This window comes from Gobio gobio, assembly GCF_949357685.1.
Source record: "Gobio gobio genome assembly, chromosome: 4".
NCBI classification, from domain to species: Eukaryota; Metazoa; Chordata; class Actinopteri; order Cypriniformes; family Gobionidae; genus Gobio; species Gobio gobio.
In genome coordinates this window covers 50,172,792-50,188,169 of record NC_137100.1, presented here as the reverse complement: position 1 = coordinate 50,188,169, position 15,378 = coordinate 50,172,792, and the positions used below count along the sequence as shown (strand labels likewise).

Below are 15,378 nucleotides of genomic sequence, written 5' to 3'. Positions count from 1 at the left end.
TTCGGCACCAGTGTAACAAAGTTCGTAAAGGGACAAGGAAGAAGACAAGGGGTCGGCTTTCTGGGACTCGTAGATGCTCTTTTATTCTCTCTTTAAGTCAGTAAACAAACTGTGTGCACATCGCACAAAACATAAAACAATAAACAAAACTCTCTTTTTACATTCGTCGGTTTCATAAGCAGTTCCTCTCTGCATCCGTGTGGCTACGAGTCCCAGGGTGTGTCTCTCCAGCTCCTCTTTCCCCAGTCCCATTTCCTGGGTGGCTTATATCCTGTCTCCCCATGCCAATCACTGAAACAAGAGACAGGTGTTTCTCATTTGGCCTTGATTCACTTACGTGCCGCTCGTCCTCTGACTCTCTCTCCCGTCACAGACTTCGCTAAACCACGCCCCCCTCGCCACAAATATATAAATAGTAAAGAAAAGTATGATGTTAAGTTCACTTAAAACTTACAAGCATACTAAACTAGTAGTTTACTGAGAGTATACTTCAAAGTACTTTTTATAATGTGCTACAAGTATTAAAATAGGAAATTGAATACTAGTATACTTCTACATTCACTAGTACAGATGCAGTACAAATGAGAAACATATTTGTGTACTAGATGTGCACTTAATGTTTATATCGTTACACACTTAAACGTACACTTTTATATAGGAAAAAGTGGGCCAATTTAGTCCCAAGCAGTAGACAATTGAAATAGTACACTTACGAGTTTACTTCTAGTACATTGATATTAGTATACTTACTACATAAAGTATACTTAAAAATATACTTGACCATTACTTAAATATATTTCATAATTTAACTTGAAGTATACTTCTTTTTCGTAAGGGTAGACACACTACCAACCAGTCTGCCTGTCTTTGAGTGTCGGTCCCAGGGTCCCCCTGTCCACTTCAGACACTCAATAATTAAATGCTAAGATGCAACTCTTTCGTACCCAAAGAAAAGCATATTAATGGCCATTTACGGTGTAATGGAGCTGATTTACACTGAAGAACATTCAATTATGTACAAAATACAAATCATTATCCTGAAACAGAATGGCATTATTGGAAGTATGTGTATTTCTCAGACATGGAACTGTCCTTACAAATAAATGCAACTTAAAAAATTGTAATTTGAAGTCATATTTTCGACCATGCTTTATACAAACATTAAATAAGATGGTGGTCTAGTGGGTTAAACCACTGAACTGATATGCAGAAGGTTGCTGGTTCGATCAAGGCAAGACACTTTACATATTGCTCCAGGGGGATTGTCCCTGTAATAAGTGCACTGTAAGTCGATTTGGATAAAAGCATAACATAAATGTAAATGTAAATAAGATGACCTCAGAAGCTCAAGGACAAAATGAATGACAGGAAATGGCAACGGCACAGTTATACAGTTCCTCATTACTATCTATAGGCCTATGCATTCTGTCTTTCTGTAGTGTCGTTATCTCAGAGCAACCACAGCAAATATGAATTGAACTGTTTCCTTCAAGTGTTGGAAAAGAAATGCACTTTTTCATTAGAAAAAAAAAAATTCCACCTTTAATAGTAGGCCTACAACATATTTACAGTAAAAACCTTATCAAGAATAGGGTTGGGCATCGAGAACCGGTTCCAACTTGGAACCGTTTAAAAAATAACGATGCCATTGGAATCGTTTAGAAATTTTGTTTTCGATTCCGATCATCGGTTCCAAACGCGCAAGTTTTCGGAAGTGCTTGCCGCGCCCGTTTGTTCTGTTGCAGCCATGGAGCACGGTAAGTGGCGCTCAAAAGTGTGGCTTTATTTCACAAAAAAAAAAAAAAAACCTGGGTCGGCACAGTGCAACACATGACAAACTTATTTCTTGCACGGGAGGATGCACTACAAATATGTGGTGTAGCTATAAATTAACGAGTGTAGCGTGTTTGAAATGCTGCGCAGGTCTGTCCCTCGGGCAACCCTGCGCTAACCAACGTTATTAACGGGATAGTTCACCCTGAAATGAAAATAAAGCCTTCTTTTACTTACCCTGATGTTGTCCCAGTGCCCTATGTCCTTTGACATTTAAAATACTGTTCCTGCACGCGCTCCTTCCTATTATGGCAGTGAATGGCGATCAGCTAAAACATTACAAAAAGTAAACAAATGTATCACGCAACGATACAGGGAGACGCGCGCCATATGGAAAGTGTTCAGTGGGCACACTATTGAGAATGAGGAGATACGTCATGGTCGTGGGCGGAGTCTGGCCCGTACACCATTCCGGGATCCGACGCTATCGGTTGCCAGGGGTAACATTGTAAGAGCGAAACAGAGATCAGAGCAGGAAAGACGGCTCGAGGAATTATCATCGCGGCGTTTAAGCGGAGAAATTACGAGAAAACTTGAAATGGAGAAGAAGAGGTCTCTTACAGGGAGAAACTTACTACCAGCGCCAAGCTGAGGTATTTAGAGAAGCTGATATCAAAAACGTTGACCCATACGAGCTGCCACGGCAGAACTCTTTACCACCTTGCACTGAAATGTTTCTATAAATATATTTCCTGTGCATTCTGAATAATAAATATATCTCCCCACTATCCTGCAGCAGTCCAGTGCTCGTCATCCTTAGCAGTGTTTTTCTCTTACTGATCATATTTTGTACCTGTTGAGTTTATATTTTTAAATTAATTTGACTAAAAATTTAAATGATCGTTTGTGTGCGCTGGTGCTTTTATTCCAGCCTTCTTGAGTAGAATGAATGCTCGGTACGTGCTTTAAATGGATGTAATGTTAACCATGTTAAATATTGAATTAATCTTAAACAGTGATGCACAGTAACGTTAGAGGAAAATGACAGTCAACTAGGCCTACCTTGAATATTAATTAAGCGTTTTGGGCATAAACATGTTTATAGCATACAGTAAAATGACCGACAATGAAAAATGACAGAATAGTGATCAACATGTTTAATACAAATAAATAAAGGTTCGTATTGATCAAGTGTCTCACACTTCAGCATCGCGCTCACTAGTTAAGACCATGACTGACACCCTGTGGTGAAATAATGGCGTACGTTTACCAGCCGCTGCTTTCTCAGATCGGCTTGGGTGGATTAAAACTTAATGTTCAGTTGAGTTTGGAAAACTATGTACATAGTAATCATCAGAATATCTCTTCTCCAGTCTCTGTCCGAATTCATTACCTGGCGGGCAGACCCCCAAAATGGCGGAAGGGGGGCGGGGCGCTGTGTCGTGACGACATCTCCTCATTCTCAATAGGTTTTGCGAGAAAGAAACCGTATTATTCAGTCAAAACACTGAGCTCGGCCGTTATTCTGAGCGCGCTCCTCTGTGTAAGTTACACTATGAGCTGTCAGCAGCCGCCGGCGCTCATGCCTACTATAATAACTCGCACTGTTGTCATTGCACCCACGATAAGCACACACACACACACACACACACACACACACACGCGCGCGCACCATTTTGAGAAATCAAGCTCAATAGAAAAAAACGCGATTCTCGTCTTTTCTATAACGTATATGATAAGTAATAATACTAATAATATAACCTCCTTAAGTGAATATTGTGTAGGCCTACCGGTTGTCACGACAATATTGCACGAGGCTACTGCGGCTTGGAGTGCGCACACACTGGAACACGCGCATTTGAACAACAGCTGGGTGAGTAAAAGATGGCTTTATTTTCATTTCAGGGTGAACTAACATTATCCCACCTCATCATAATCAGGTAAGTGATTGTAGTGTAAACCCCTTGACCAAATTGAGAATTGTGGTGAACAACAACGTTACTGAAATTATTTTTTCCCCCTCGTAGATAAATGTAGCTATACGCAAATTGCCCACGCTAGTAGCAGTCCTAATGACTGCTGTTAATGCTATTGTTAAACCGGGACTCGGTGTGGAACTCCATTCACCTTTGCAGCAAAGCAAGTGAAAATGCCAGCGGAGAAAGTCCCAAAACTAAAACTCATTATTGAATCAAAATACAATTTTCCTCTGTGAAATGAGCCTGTGACATGTTGTGACTCCACCCCTCAAAGAATCGGAATCGAGAATCGAAAAGAACCGTAATCGAAACTAAGAATCGGAATCGGAATCAGAATCGTTCAAATCAAAACGATGCCCAACCCTAATCAAGAACTTACTCAAAAACCTTACGAGGGCAAAAAATTAGGGGAAAAAAGCAAAATAATCGCTCATGAATCGTAATCGAGGTAAAATGTTCAATTAATCAAGGTTTTTATTTTTGGTCAAATCGTTACAGCCCTACAACACAGTATCTGAAAAAGTGTCATAATGACAAATGTTAGTGGCACATTTCAATAAAAAATATGGAAATGATCTGGGATACTATTCAGTAGTGTTGTTCAGTATCAATGTTGTTTTGGCTATTTCAACCATTTGTTGTGCGTAAAATACATTTTCATCATATATGACAAAATGACTTCTATATTAAATGGTCTAAATTGAAGCTGAATTGTTGTGTATTCCTTATATCCATTGAATCTTGCTCTATTCATTAAAACCGGCTCTGATTATTAAAATGTGCAAGTATTTATTGAAATAATTATATATAATTTATTTTCAACTTACAGCTTTCAGTACATTGCATCAGGAATAAAGTATGTTATAACATAAAAATTTGTGAAATATAACTTAACACCTTGTGGAAAAGTTTAATGTTCTTCTGTGATATTTTTCTCTACAGATAAGGGGCCAAAGGGCCAAGGGTCTCTAATAATATAACAAGATGAATACAGGTGAAGTTGCAATGGAACTGGAAATCGTAAGTCTTGTATTTAATATTTCTTTCTTTTTCTTCTTCCTGTTGTAGTTTTACTGAATTTTTCATTTTACTGAACACAGTCTTAATATATTTTATTCTGATTTCATAACTTTCACACATTATTGCATAAACCCCCGAGCCTTGATTTCATTTGAATAAAAAAAAAAAGTTCTGTCATTTCGCGCGCACACACACACACACACACACATATATAAATCATTTTTATTTGAGGGGATTCTAACTATTGGCCGTCGTTATTTAAAAATACAAAATCACAAAAAATCTGACTTAAATTCTGGACCTTTGTCAATGATGAATGTCGGGACTGTGGATTAAAGGAGGACTCAAAGTGCAGTGAACAAGGAAGCGGTTTATTCGGGGAATAAACAATGTGAACAGTCAAACAAAGTGAAGAGGTGACAGTCTACGGAACTGTTTGGTGGCTCCGGCTGTATCTGCGCAAACTACAGCAGACACACAGGCTGGAGAGACCACCGAGAGAACGGGGGACAGGTTGACCCAGCAGAAGATGAGACCGAGCCCAGCAAGGGAATACGGCTTGCTGAAAACTCCTCGTCTACGGGTCCTGGGTACAAAACCAAACAGGTAAGACACAGAGCAGAAATGCAGTGCAGACAGGTAACATTCACGCGACATGAAGTGATCAACTGACAACAAGAGGTAGACACAGCTGGGCATATAAAGGGTAAAGGGAACGAGCGGCAGGTGCGGGAGATCAGCCCGTGATCAAACTGATAATCCAATCACGAGCTGCAGAAAAATGACAGGACAGGACAAACAACAGGAAGAGCCGGTGTCACACCCTGAACCTGTGACAGAACCCCCCCCTCCCCCCCCCCCCCTCAGGGACGCCTCCTGGGCGGGGCAGAGGTCTGGGGCTGAAGTGGGGAGCGAATAACGGGCTTGACCTTGGAAACATGAAACACCGGGTGAATTCTCTTAAATTGGGGGGGTAATTTGAGTCGAACCGTCACCGGGTTAAGCACCTTAGTTATAATGTACGGTCCAATGAATTTGGGTCCCAGTTTACGTGCGGGAAGTTTGAGGGGAATGTCCTGGGCTGACAACCAAACCCTTTGACCACACACGTAAAGTGGGGGCTTAGAACGGTGACGGTCCGCCGACACCTTGTTCTTTTCGCCAGTCCGGGAAAGGGCTTCTCTGGCGAGCCTCCACGTACGAAGGCACCTCTGAATAAACAAATGCGCGGATGGAACAATGGCGTCGGCTTCTTGGGAGGGAAATAATGGGGGCTGGTAGCCTAAACAGCACTGGAAGGGTGATAACCCCGTAGAGGAGACCGGGAGTGAGTTATGTGCATACTCGACCATGGTTAACCTGGAACTCCAAATCGACGGCTCTGCCGACGCCACACAGTGCAGGACTCTCTCTAAGTCCTGGTTTGCTCGCTCAGCCTGACCGTTCGTCTGCGGGTGATAACCGGAGGATAGGCTCGCCGTCGCCCCCAGCTGTCGACAGAACTCTGTCCAAAATTTAGACACAAATTGGGGACCCCTGTCAGAAACCACGTCAACCGGGAGGCCCTGAATGCGAAAAACGTGGTCTAAGACAATGGCCGCTGTCTCCCTCGCTGAAGGTAGTTTGGGGAGGGGAATAAAATGAACCGCCTTTGAGAACCTGTCCACCACCGTAAGAACCACGGTATTGCCACTGGATGGGGGTAGACCCGTGACAAAGTCCATGGCTATGTGTGACCAGGGTCTCGAAGGGATTGACAACGGTCGGAGTAGCCCTGCCGAGGGTCGATTAGAGCCCTTACCCACCGCACACGCCGGACAAGCCGATACGAACTCCCGAGTATCCTGCGCCAGCGAAGGCCACCAGAACCGCTGCCTGATCAACGCACCTGTTTGAGCCGCTCCCGGGTGGCAAGCTAGACCAGATGAGTGACCCCACTGAAGAACGGCAGTTCGGATCGACTCTGGCACGAACAGCAGACCCACTGGGCACCCCGCAGGAATAATGACGTTGCGTAACGCCTCACGGACCCTGGACTCCACTCCCCAAGTAACCGCCGCGACCACCTGGCTGGGGGGCACGATGGTCACCGGGGAAGTGGGACTAGCCTGAGCCTCAAAAATCCGTGAGAGCGCATCGGGCTTACCGTTCTTACTTCCGGGGAGGTATGAGATGTTAAAATCAAACCGGCCGAAGAATAGTGCCCAGCGAACCTGCCGAGAATTTAGCCTCTTCGCGGACTAAATATATTCTAAATTCTTGTGATCGGTCCAAACTAAGAATGGAGACCCCGCGCCCTCTAACCAGTGACGCCACTCCTCCAACGCCAACTTTACAGCCAGTAACTCCCTATTCCCAATATTGTAATTCCGTTCCGAAGGAGTGAGACGATGAGAAAAGAACGCGCACGGGTGTAGTCTGTCGTCCGAAGGTGACCTCTGAGACAAAATCGCTCCCACTCCTACCTCTGACGCATCCACCTCCACAATGAATTGACGAGACGGGTCTGGGTTGGTAAGAATTGGAGCCGAAACGAAGCGACTCTTAAGTTTCTCAAACGCCTCCTGAGCCTGCGTTGACCAACAGAAACGAATTTGTGTGGAGGTGAGATTCGTCAGTGGAAGGGCGACCTGGCTAAAGTTCTGAATGAATCGACGGTAAAAATTGGCGAACCCCAGAAATCGCTGGACCGCCTTACGACTATCTGGGGTAGGCCAATCAGCAACCGCTTTTACCTTCCCAGGATCCATTCGGATGCCCTCGGGAAACAGAACTAAACCCAGGAACGGAACCGACCGTGCGTGAAACTCGCACTTCTCCACCTTAGCGAACAAACGATTTTCAAGTAGCCGCTGTAACACCCGCCTGACATGCTGGACATGGTCGCGCTCGTTCTGGGAGAAGATCAGGATGTTGTCGAGGTAAACAAATACAAACCGGTCGACCATGTCTCTGAGCACAGCATTGACGAGTGCCTGGAAAGGTGCCTGGAAAGTCCAAAGGGCATGACCAAATATTCAAAGTGACCTGTCAGGGTTTTAAAAGCAGTCTTCCATTCGTCCCCCTGCCTAATCCGAACCAGGTGGTAAGCATTGCGTAGGTCCAACTTCGTAAAGATGGTTGCTCCCTGCAAGAGTTCGAACGCTGAGGATATCAACGGCAAAGGGTGGCTATTCTTTACCGTGATGTCATTCAGCCCTCGATAATCTATGCAGGGACGCAAAGAACCATCCTTCTTCCCCACGAAGAAGAACCCCGCCCCGGCCAGAGAGGAAGAAGGACGTATAATACCGGCCAAGAGAGAATCGCTGATGTATCTCTCCATGGCCTCCCTCTCAGGACCGGAGAGCGAATAAAGACGCCCCTTAGGTGAAGAAGTGCCAGGTAATAACTCTATCGCACAGTCGTACGGGCGGTGCAGAGGGAGAGATAAAGCTCGGGACTTACTGAACACCGCTCTCAAGTCATGGTAAGCCTCTGGTATATCCGCCAGGCTCACCGGTTCCTCCTGTAACGCAGAAACAGACATTAGGGGGAAGAAGCAGACACCAAACACTGAGACGAACAGAATGGGCTCCACGCCAATATGGAACTTTGAGCCCAGTCAATGTGAGGGTTATGCTTAGTCAACCATGTGTGCCCCAAAACCACTGGAGCAGAGGGAGAATGAATTAATAGGAAGCGAATCTCCTCCGAATGATTCCCAGAGATGGTGAGGCCAACAAGTCTTGTGGAGTGAGTGATTCTTGTGAGGGGTGTGCCACAAAGTGTTCTGGCCGAAATCGGCTCAGCCAAACGAGAGCTAGAAATGCCTAAGTGCTCAGCCAGTGCAATATCCATGAAATCACCCTCTGCCCCAAAATCAATTAAAGCTGACACTCGATGAGCCGCTCCCCCGAACTGCAGTAAAGCCGGGAGTGTGGAACGACCACCAGATAGCAGTAGCGTGTTCGTAACGCTCACAGTGTCGTCCTCTGAAGGATGCGCGTCGCCCCTTTAAGGGACAAACCGCTGCCATGTGCCCTGCCTCTCCGCAGTAGAGGCACAAATTGTTGGTGAGGCGATGCTGTCGTTCAGCGACAGTCAGATGAGTTCTCCCGATCTGCATGGGTTCCTCCTCATATGGGCCGAACTGCTGTGATGTAGCCATTCCCGTGCTCTGTGCATTGCTGACAGATCTGTGAGGGAGCCCCGCCCTTCGATGCTGGGAACGAAGGAAAATCAGGTTATCCACCCGGATAGCGAGGTCCACCAGACCGTCAAGGGAAGGGGGTAACTCCAGTGAGTAAATCTCATCCTTAATGTGCTCAGCTAAGCCATGGAGAAAATGGTCCCACTGAGCCTTTGCGTTCCAACCACAGGATGCCGCGAGGGTACGGAACTCGATTGAGTATTCTGACACGGACCGGGCACCCTGCTGTAATAGTGACAATGCACGTGCCGCCTCGGTGCCCAGTGCATAACGGTCAAACACCTTGCGCAGCTCCACTGAGAAGTCCTCGTATGTACCGCAGCAATCATGCTCATTGTCCCACATAGCCGTTCCCCACTCTCTCGCAAGCCCAGTCAGGTGCATGATCACGAAGGCTACCTTAGACTTCTCTGTCGTGAAGCAGGATGGCTGTAGTGAAAAAGTCAACGAGCACTGTGATAGGAACAAACAACATGAGTTGGGCTCACCGGAATATGGAGCTGGTGGGTTCAGACGAGGTTCAGACTGGCGGCCGTTCACTCTCTCAGTGTCAGGTTGACTCGGTGTGGGAACCACGGCAGGGTGTGGCTGTAACTGTTCAAGTCGCTGGGTAATCTCGGCTAGCTGGCCTGACATCTCCGTCATGGCATGATGAGAAGCGGACAACTCCTCCTGCTGCCTTCCTAGCAAAATGCCCTATTGAGCAATAGCTCGTCGCAACTCTAGTTCGCCCGTTGAGTCCATCATGGTCAGTTGATTCTGTCGGGACTGTGGATTAAAGGAGGACTCAAAGTGCAGTGAACAAGGAAGCGGTTTATTCGGGGAATAAACAACGTGAACAGTCAAACAAAGTGAAGAGGTGACAGTCTACGGAACTGTTTGGTGGCTCCCGCTGTATCTGCGCAAACTACAGCAGACACACAGGCTGGAGAGACCACCGAGAGAACGGGGGACAGGTTGACCCAGCAGAAGATGAGACCGAGCCCAGCAAGGGAATACGGCTTGCTGAAAACTCCTCGTCTACGGGTCCTGGGTACAAAACCAAACAGGTAAGACACAGAGCAGAATTGCAGTGCAGACAGATAACATTCACGCGACATGAAGTGATCAACTGACAACAAGAGGTAGACACAGCTGGGCATATAAAGGGCAAAGGGAACGAGCGACAGGTGCGGGAGATCAGCCCGTGATCAAACTGATAATCCAATCACGAGCTGCAGAAAAATGACAGGACAGGACAAACAACAGGAAGAGCCGGTGTCACACCCTGAACCTGTGACATGAGAGGGGGGAGGTTCGTTTGAACTACTCGAACCCCCCCTGCCTACGGGCATGCGGGATAACACATGCGGGCATGTGGCATCTCTTGAGACTCCGTCCACTGCATCAGAGTTAGTTAATGATATGCTAAAGCCTGCTTACATTGACGTGATTGGTTACAAGGTAGTTTGTGACGTTTTTGGTTCACTGCACTTTTAACGAGAAAATACTGGTGTAAAACAATGGTGTTGACTTATGAATTTGCTCATGGTTTGTCTTAAAGCATATTAAAAACACCACATAGACATATAAACTACATTGATTTAAACAAGAATCAGTGATTGTTGTGTAAATAAATTTACACCGCCTATTTTCTTTGTCTGTTTTGTATATTTTTGCTGTCTGATTGAACAAAACCTTTTCACTTCTCACAAGTGTTTAAAGGTTTTGGGGTTTTTAGTTGTTACTAGCATCCACTGAGTTTCCGATGTTTGGGTAAACAGCTGCAGCTCTTAGGGTTCTCAAGGCCATCAAGGACAGGGTAATGGACACTGTTGTCAGCTGAAGGTTGAAATCCTTCCTGTTGGCCTTCAGAAAGCCTCTTGAGCTGTAATACAAAACATGACATGTTTTTGTTTGTATGTCTCCCAAAAAGTCGGATTGTAAATCATTGTTATCCTCCACATTCACATTACTGTAAATGTTTTTGCTGCCTGTGCAATAGAATCAAAGATAAGTGTTTTCTTGGAAATCCTGCGGTTGTTTCTTGCCCCCTTATCTCTCTTTCTTTCAGTGTCAAGATTTTTGCTTCGAAAAGCATGAAATATTAAAAGAGGTTTGTAATATTTAATGCATTTTTCAGTTTCACATTTCACAACAAATTCCAGACATTTCGACAGTTCAAGTAAAAGGAAATCCATAAATTCCAGTTCCATTTTTAAAATTAACCAGGAATTTACCAGGAAAACAAAAATAAGTAAACTGTAGTATTTTAAATGTGCAGATATGACCTTGAGGGTGAGATGGAGGCTGATGAGTTGACCTGAGGCTCAACTGACCTGCAGTTCTGGGGGGGAAAAAACATCAATATCTATAGAAATATGGCTTGTCAGAGCAACTAGCCATGAAGATTGTTGGTTTACAAGACCAAGGCTAGGGACGGAGAGTTCTCTGTCACTACAATGGATTTCTGTCATTTGGATTGCAGAGAGGTCATGCTGATTTAACAGCTTTAAAATGACGATAAACTGCATGGAAAAGCAGTTCTAAAACATTTCCCCTTAAAACGCTATATATCTTGAGTATTTAAAAAAAAGTGTTGCAGTTAAAATGTCATTACATATTTTCTTTGAGGTGGAAATCTTTTCTGATACTTCTCTTCATTGAAATTTTTGGTATATAATCAGTATACCAAAGAAAGAAGAAACATTCGGAGGGAGTATATATTAAGTCTGAGCTCTGATCTGATCCATATTTTGATCTGATCTGAATCTCATGACCTGATCTGATCCCTATAGATTAACATCTGAGTCTGCATCCTCACCCAGCATTGCAGGAGTCTTGCTCTGTCAGTCAGTCAGTTTTTTAGATAAAATACACTGATATGTGTGTGTATTGTGCCTGCTCTTCTTGCCAAGCGGGTTTATTTTCTGTAAGCTTCATAACCTTTAATACCAAGGCTTCTCTCTCTCCTTTTCTCTGTGTGTTTAACCTTGCCCAACTCAGGGTTGGCCTTCTCCATGGAGCTTGCAGCTTTGTCCTTGAAATAAAGAACAGCCCAAAACTAGATGCAGAGCCTCCTCATTCATAGACCCATTTGCACACACGCTTGCACAGCAGAGCAGCATGGCCTCTCGTACGTTTTTGCGGGTCTTGGTCCGTTCCAGCTTGGCTCTCGTGTGCCACCCAGGATCCACAAGAGCCCATCCGAGATTTCTTCACTCAGTTCCCAAACTGTGCAGTCAATCGCAACAAAACGGGTAAGGATCAAATGTACTTTGCTTGTTTTTCATATAATGCCTTGTGTTCTGTACAGGGAATATGTATTCTTATTATATAAGACCTAATAATTAAGTGCTCACAAACATGTGCTTTTTCCTCATTTTTAATTCTATCTGTGCTCTGATGCCTCATTTCCTCTTCATATTGTAATGTCCAGCTGGGGATGTCATGCTGTTTTAAAGAGAGATTGGAATAACATATGTGCACGTCACTAGCCTAAATTGCACACATCCCCAGGATTATTACCATACAACTAAAGGTCACTGAAGAAGGGTTTAATAAAGAGTATTTTTAACATGGGGTGGGGGGAATGAATGATGATTTTTTTTGGGGGGGTGAACTATCTCTTTAAATAAACCTGAAAATAACAATAGTGTAATGAATTCAAAAAGAAGTTATAAATCAGCTCATTATATCCTTGGCTTAACGTTTTGCCCATAGCATTTCTTTGAAAGATCATTCATCACACTCATTATTTGTTTGACTTCTATACATCAAATAACCTTCGATTATTGTATTCTGAGCTTTTATGCACTCAATATGTAGTAGAAGTGATGTTTTGCTTGCTTTCTTCAGCATTGTGTGGTGAATGCCATATCCACATTAGAATTTTGTTTGAATTAAAGTCCTAGATAAGATGAAAAGGCCCTCTCTTATCAACCCACCAGGGTACCACAGGGATCAGAAGTGCTTTTATTCTCCACCTACACCAGATTGCTTGGAACAGCTTTCAGTCAAATGGCATTTCTCATCACTTCTGCGCTCATGACACAAACTCATTCCCCCACCTGCCTCTGCATCTGTAATCCGAGAAAAGATCTCTGCATGCCTCAGCATATCAGCCTAGATGACTACTAATCGCTTTCAGCTCAAGTTCAGTAAGACTGACTTCTTCGTTCCAGCAAAAACCTCTGTTGAGTTCCAAAAGTATTCTTAAAGTGACACTTAGTAATGTGTGCATGCAGCATCACACAAAAAATACAAGTACCAGAATTAATGTGTTCCATGAATGAACCTGTCCACTAACAAAGAAATTAGAATTCTGATGATCTTGAACAAATTTGCAAGAAAAATATTATTGAAATCTGGATAAAAGTATTTGTTACATCTTATTTAGCTGAAACATATTTTTGTTCCTGTCTGGTTATCTGAGAATAAAAGGATTTAACACTTAGGTACTTGGTGCATCTCCTCTTTCCTGCTCCATTTTGAATGTATGACGCAAGATCTCAAAACAACAAAGAGATACAAAGACAGTAATTAAATGGAATCGTAGACAACACTTTGGGGGTTCGCCACTTTGTGGCTGGGACATGGGCAAACACAAAGAAATCAGGCGTACATGTAACACTACATTAGTACAAACCTGGTAAAAATGACTGACGGGCAATGGAGGAAAGCCTCGTTTTGCCCTCCAGGTGGGTGCTAAGGGTCTGACGTCACTTGAAAATAATGTTGTAAACCTGAAGAAAGTCTTTAAAATGCGATTTTACATTATTCAAATCAATTAACATTTATTTGTTTTATAGAAATTGCTTCAAATATTACAATCAAGAAGCCAAAGGTAACTGTGTCAAGGAAAAAAAACACTGCTCATTCTGCTCAGCTCCTCGTTAAGGTCCTGGTCCTTTTACTGCTAGGCCTCCAGAACTCTATTCTTTCCTACTCATTCCTTCTGTTCAGTTCCTTGACATGCCGCCAGTATCTATTAGAGTTCAGTGTAAAAGGCCTGGTCTTGATCATCAAGTGCCACATGTCAGGCTGGCCATAATCACCACCATTCCTGGTCGCCTATCCATTCTGTATTTCCAGCTGAAGGATCATGCTTATCCAAGAGTAGAAATCCTGTCATACCAACAATGTATTGGTGAAGAAAAGTAGCAATTACTGCTATGTCAGTGGACTTTCCAGCTATATTTTAACAAAGCCTTTCAGACTCACCTACACAAGATCTCACTGGCTTTTGATTAAAACGTCAGTCCAGTTTGACAGTCTGGTTTGTAGCACTGAATACTGCTGTGCTTATACACTGTTCATAAATGAAAGAGAGCAACAACTATGTACAACGACTAGCAACAACTAAGTGCACCCGTATTGTAGCACTTTACAAAATTATCTGTACACATGATGGGGGGCAATAATATCGCAAGAAAAGCCTGACGTGTACTGACAACTGCATTATTTAACCGCTTTTTCTTCAATACAATGTTAAAGCAAGTGTCAAGTCAGTTTCATTCATAATGTTTCCACTTCATGTAATATGACAGTTCATATTGGAGTGAAGCTGTTCTCATCATGTGATTGGGGGAAACATTTCTGAGGAGGGCGTGGTGAGCTTGTGTCAGGGGCGTGGATAGTGAGCCGTTGGAAGTACCATCCTACGTCACGATGTACCACAGCGTCCAATAGGAAAATTCAACTGCAGTAACCACCGTTCAACCTTAAGAGGGCAGCACTTTGGCGCTTTTACACCATATTTTATAGAATTAAAACACTTTATACTCGGATGTCAAAACATTTACTCGAATCAATGAACAGCATTAATAAAGCCCCAGTATTACAGATCATTAACTAAAAAAAGTTGGTTTAGGGTTTAGTTACCCTTTAACTACTGTATGACTCATGAAGAATTAACCATTAATTAATGATTAATGCATCAACAACTAATAAGGAGTGTTTCTTCATTTAGCACACAGACTGCTTAGATCACAAGCTTCTTGCGTGCATCATTTTAACAAGAAGAAATACAGTCTCACACAAGAACTACGGTCTCATGCGTCATCTTTAGTTGTTTCCTGTACCAATTCTCACATGTGTTTGGTTGTGAAAGGGAGTTTGTAGGCCAGACAGAGTTTTCGGTGATTCTTCCTATTGAAATGTTGTGTAAAGTGCAGTGGTGGAAAGAGTACTGAAAAAGCATACTCAAGTAAAAGTACTGTTACTTGTCAAAAAATTTAGTGCTAGTAGAGTAAAACTACCTGTCCTAAATAATGAATGTTATTCCACCTTATACCCTGCAAATTAAAAATAGCTTACTCTTTTATGGATGATTCTCAGTAAGAACAAAAACAAAAAAACAAGAGAGAAAGCAACCAATAGTCTGGTAACATTTATGACAACCATTCTGTAGAGGTTTTTTTGCGGTTGCAAAAA

The 15,378-nt window shown here is 43.4% G+C and overlaps 1 protein-coding gene across 2 annotated transcripts in view; it reads left to right on the top strand.

Moving 5' to 3' along the window:
• Window positions 1-1,274: 1,274 nt before the first annotated feature.
• fdx1b (ferredoxin 1b) overlaps window positions 1,275-15,378 on the top strand; it is a 37,387-nt gene continuing 23,283 nt past the window's right edge. Inside the window, exons 1-4 of one of the 2 annotated variants that reach the window (XM_079814819.1) lie at window positions 1,275-1,757; window positions 4,695-4,772; window positions 11,018-11,059; window positions 11,950-12,203. In XM_079814819.1, the coding sequence (XP_079670945.1) occupies window positions 12,070-12,203 (134 nt within the window). In that variant the 5' untranslated portion in view covers window positions 1,275-1,757; window positions 4,695-4,772; window positions 11,018-11,059; window positions 11,950-12,069. The remainder of the gene's footprint in view (window positions 1,758-4,694; window positions 4,773-11,017; window positions 11,060-11,949; window positions 12,204-15,378) is intronic. The other variant, XM_079814818.1, reaches the window with a different exon arrangement.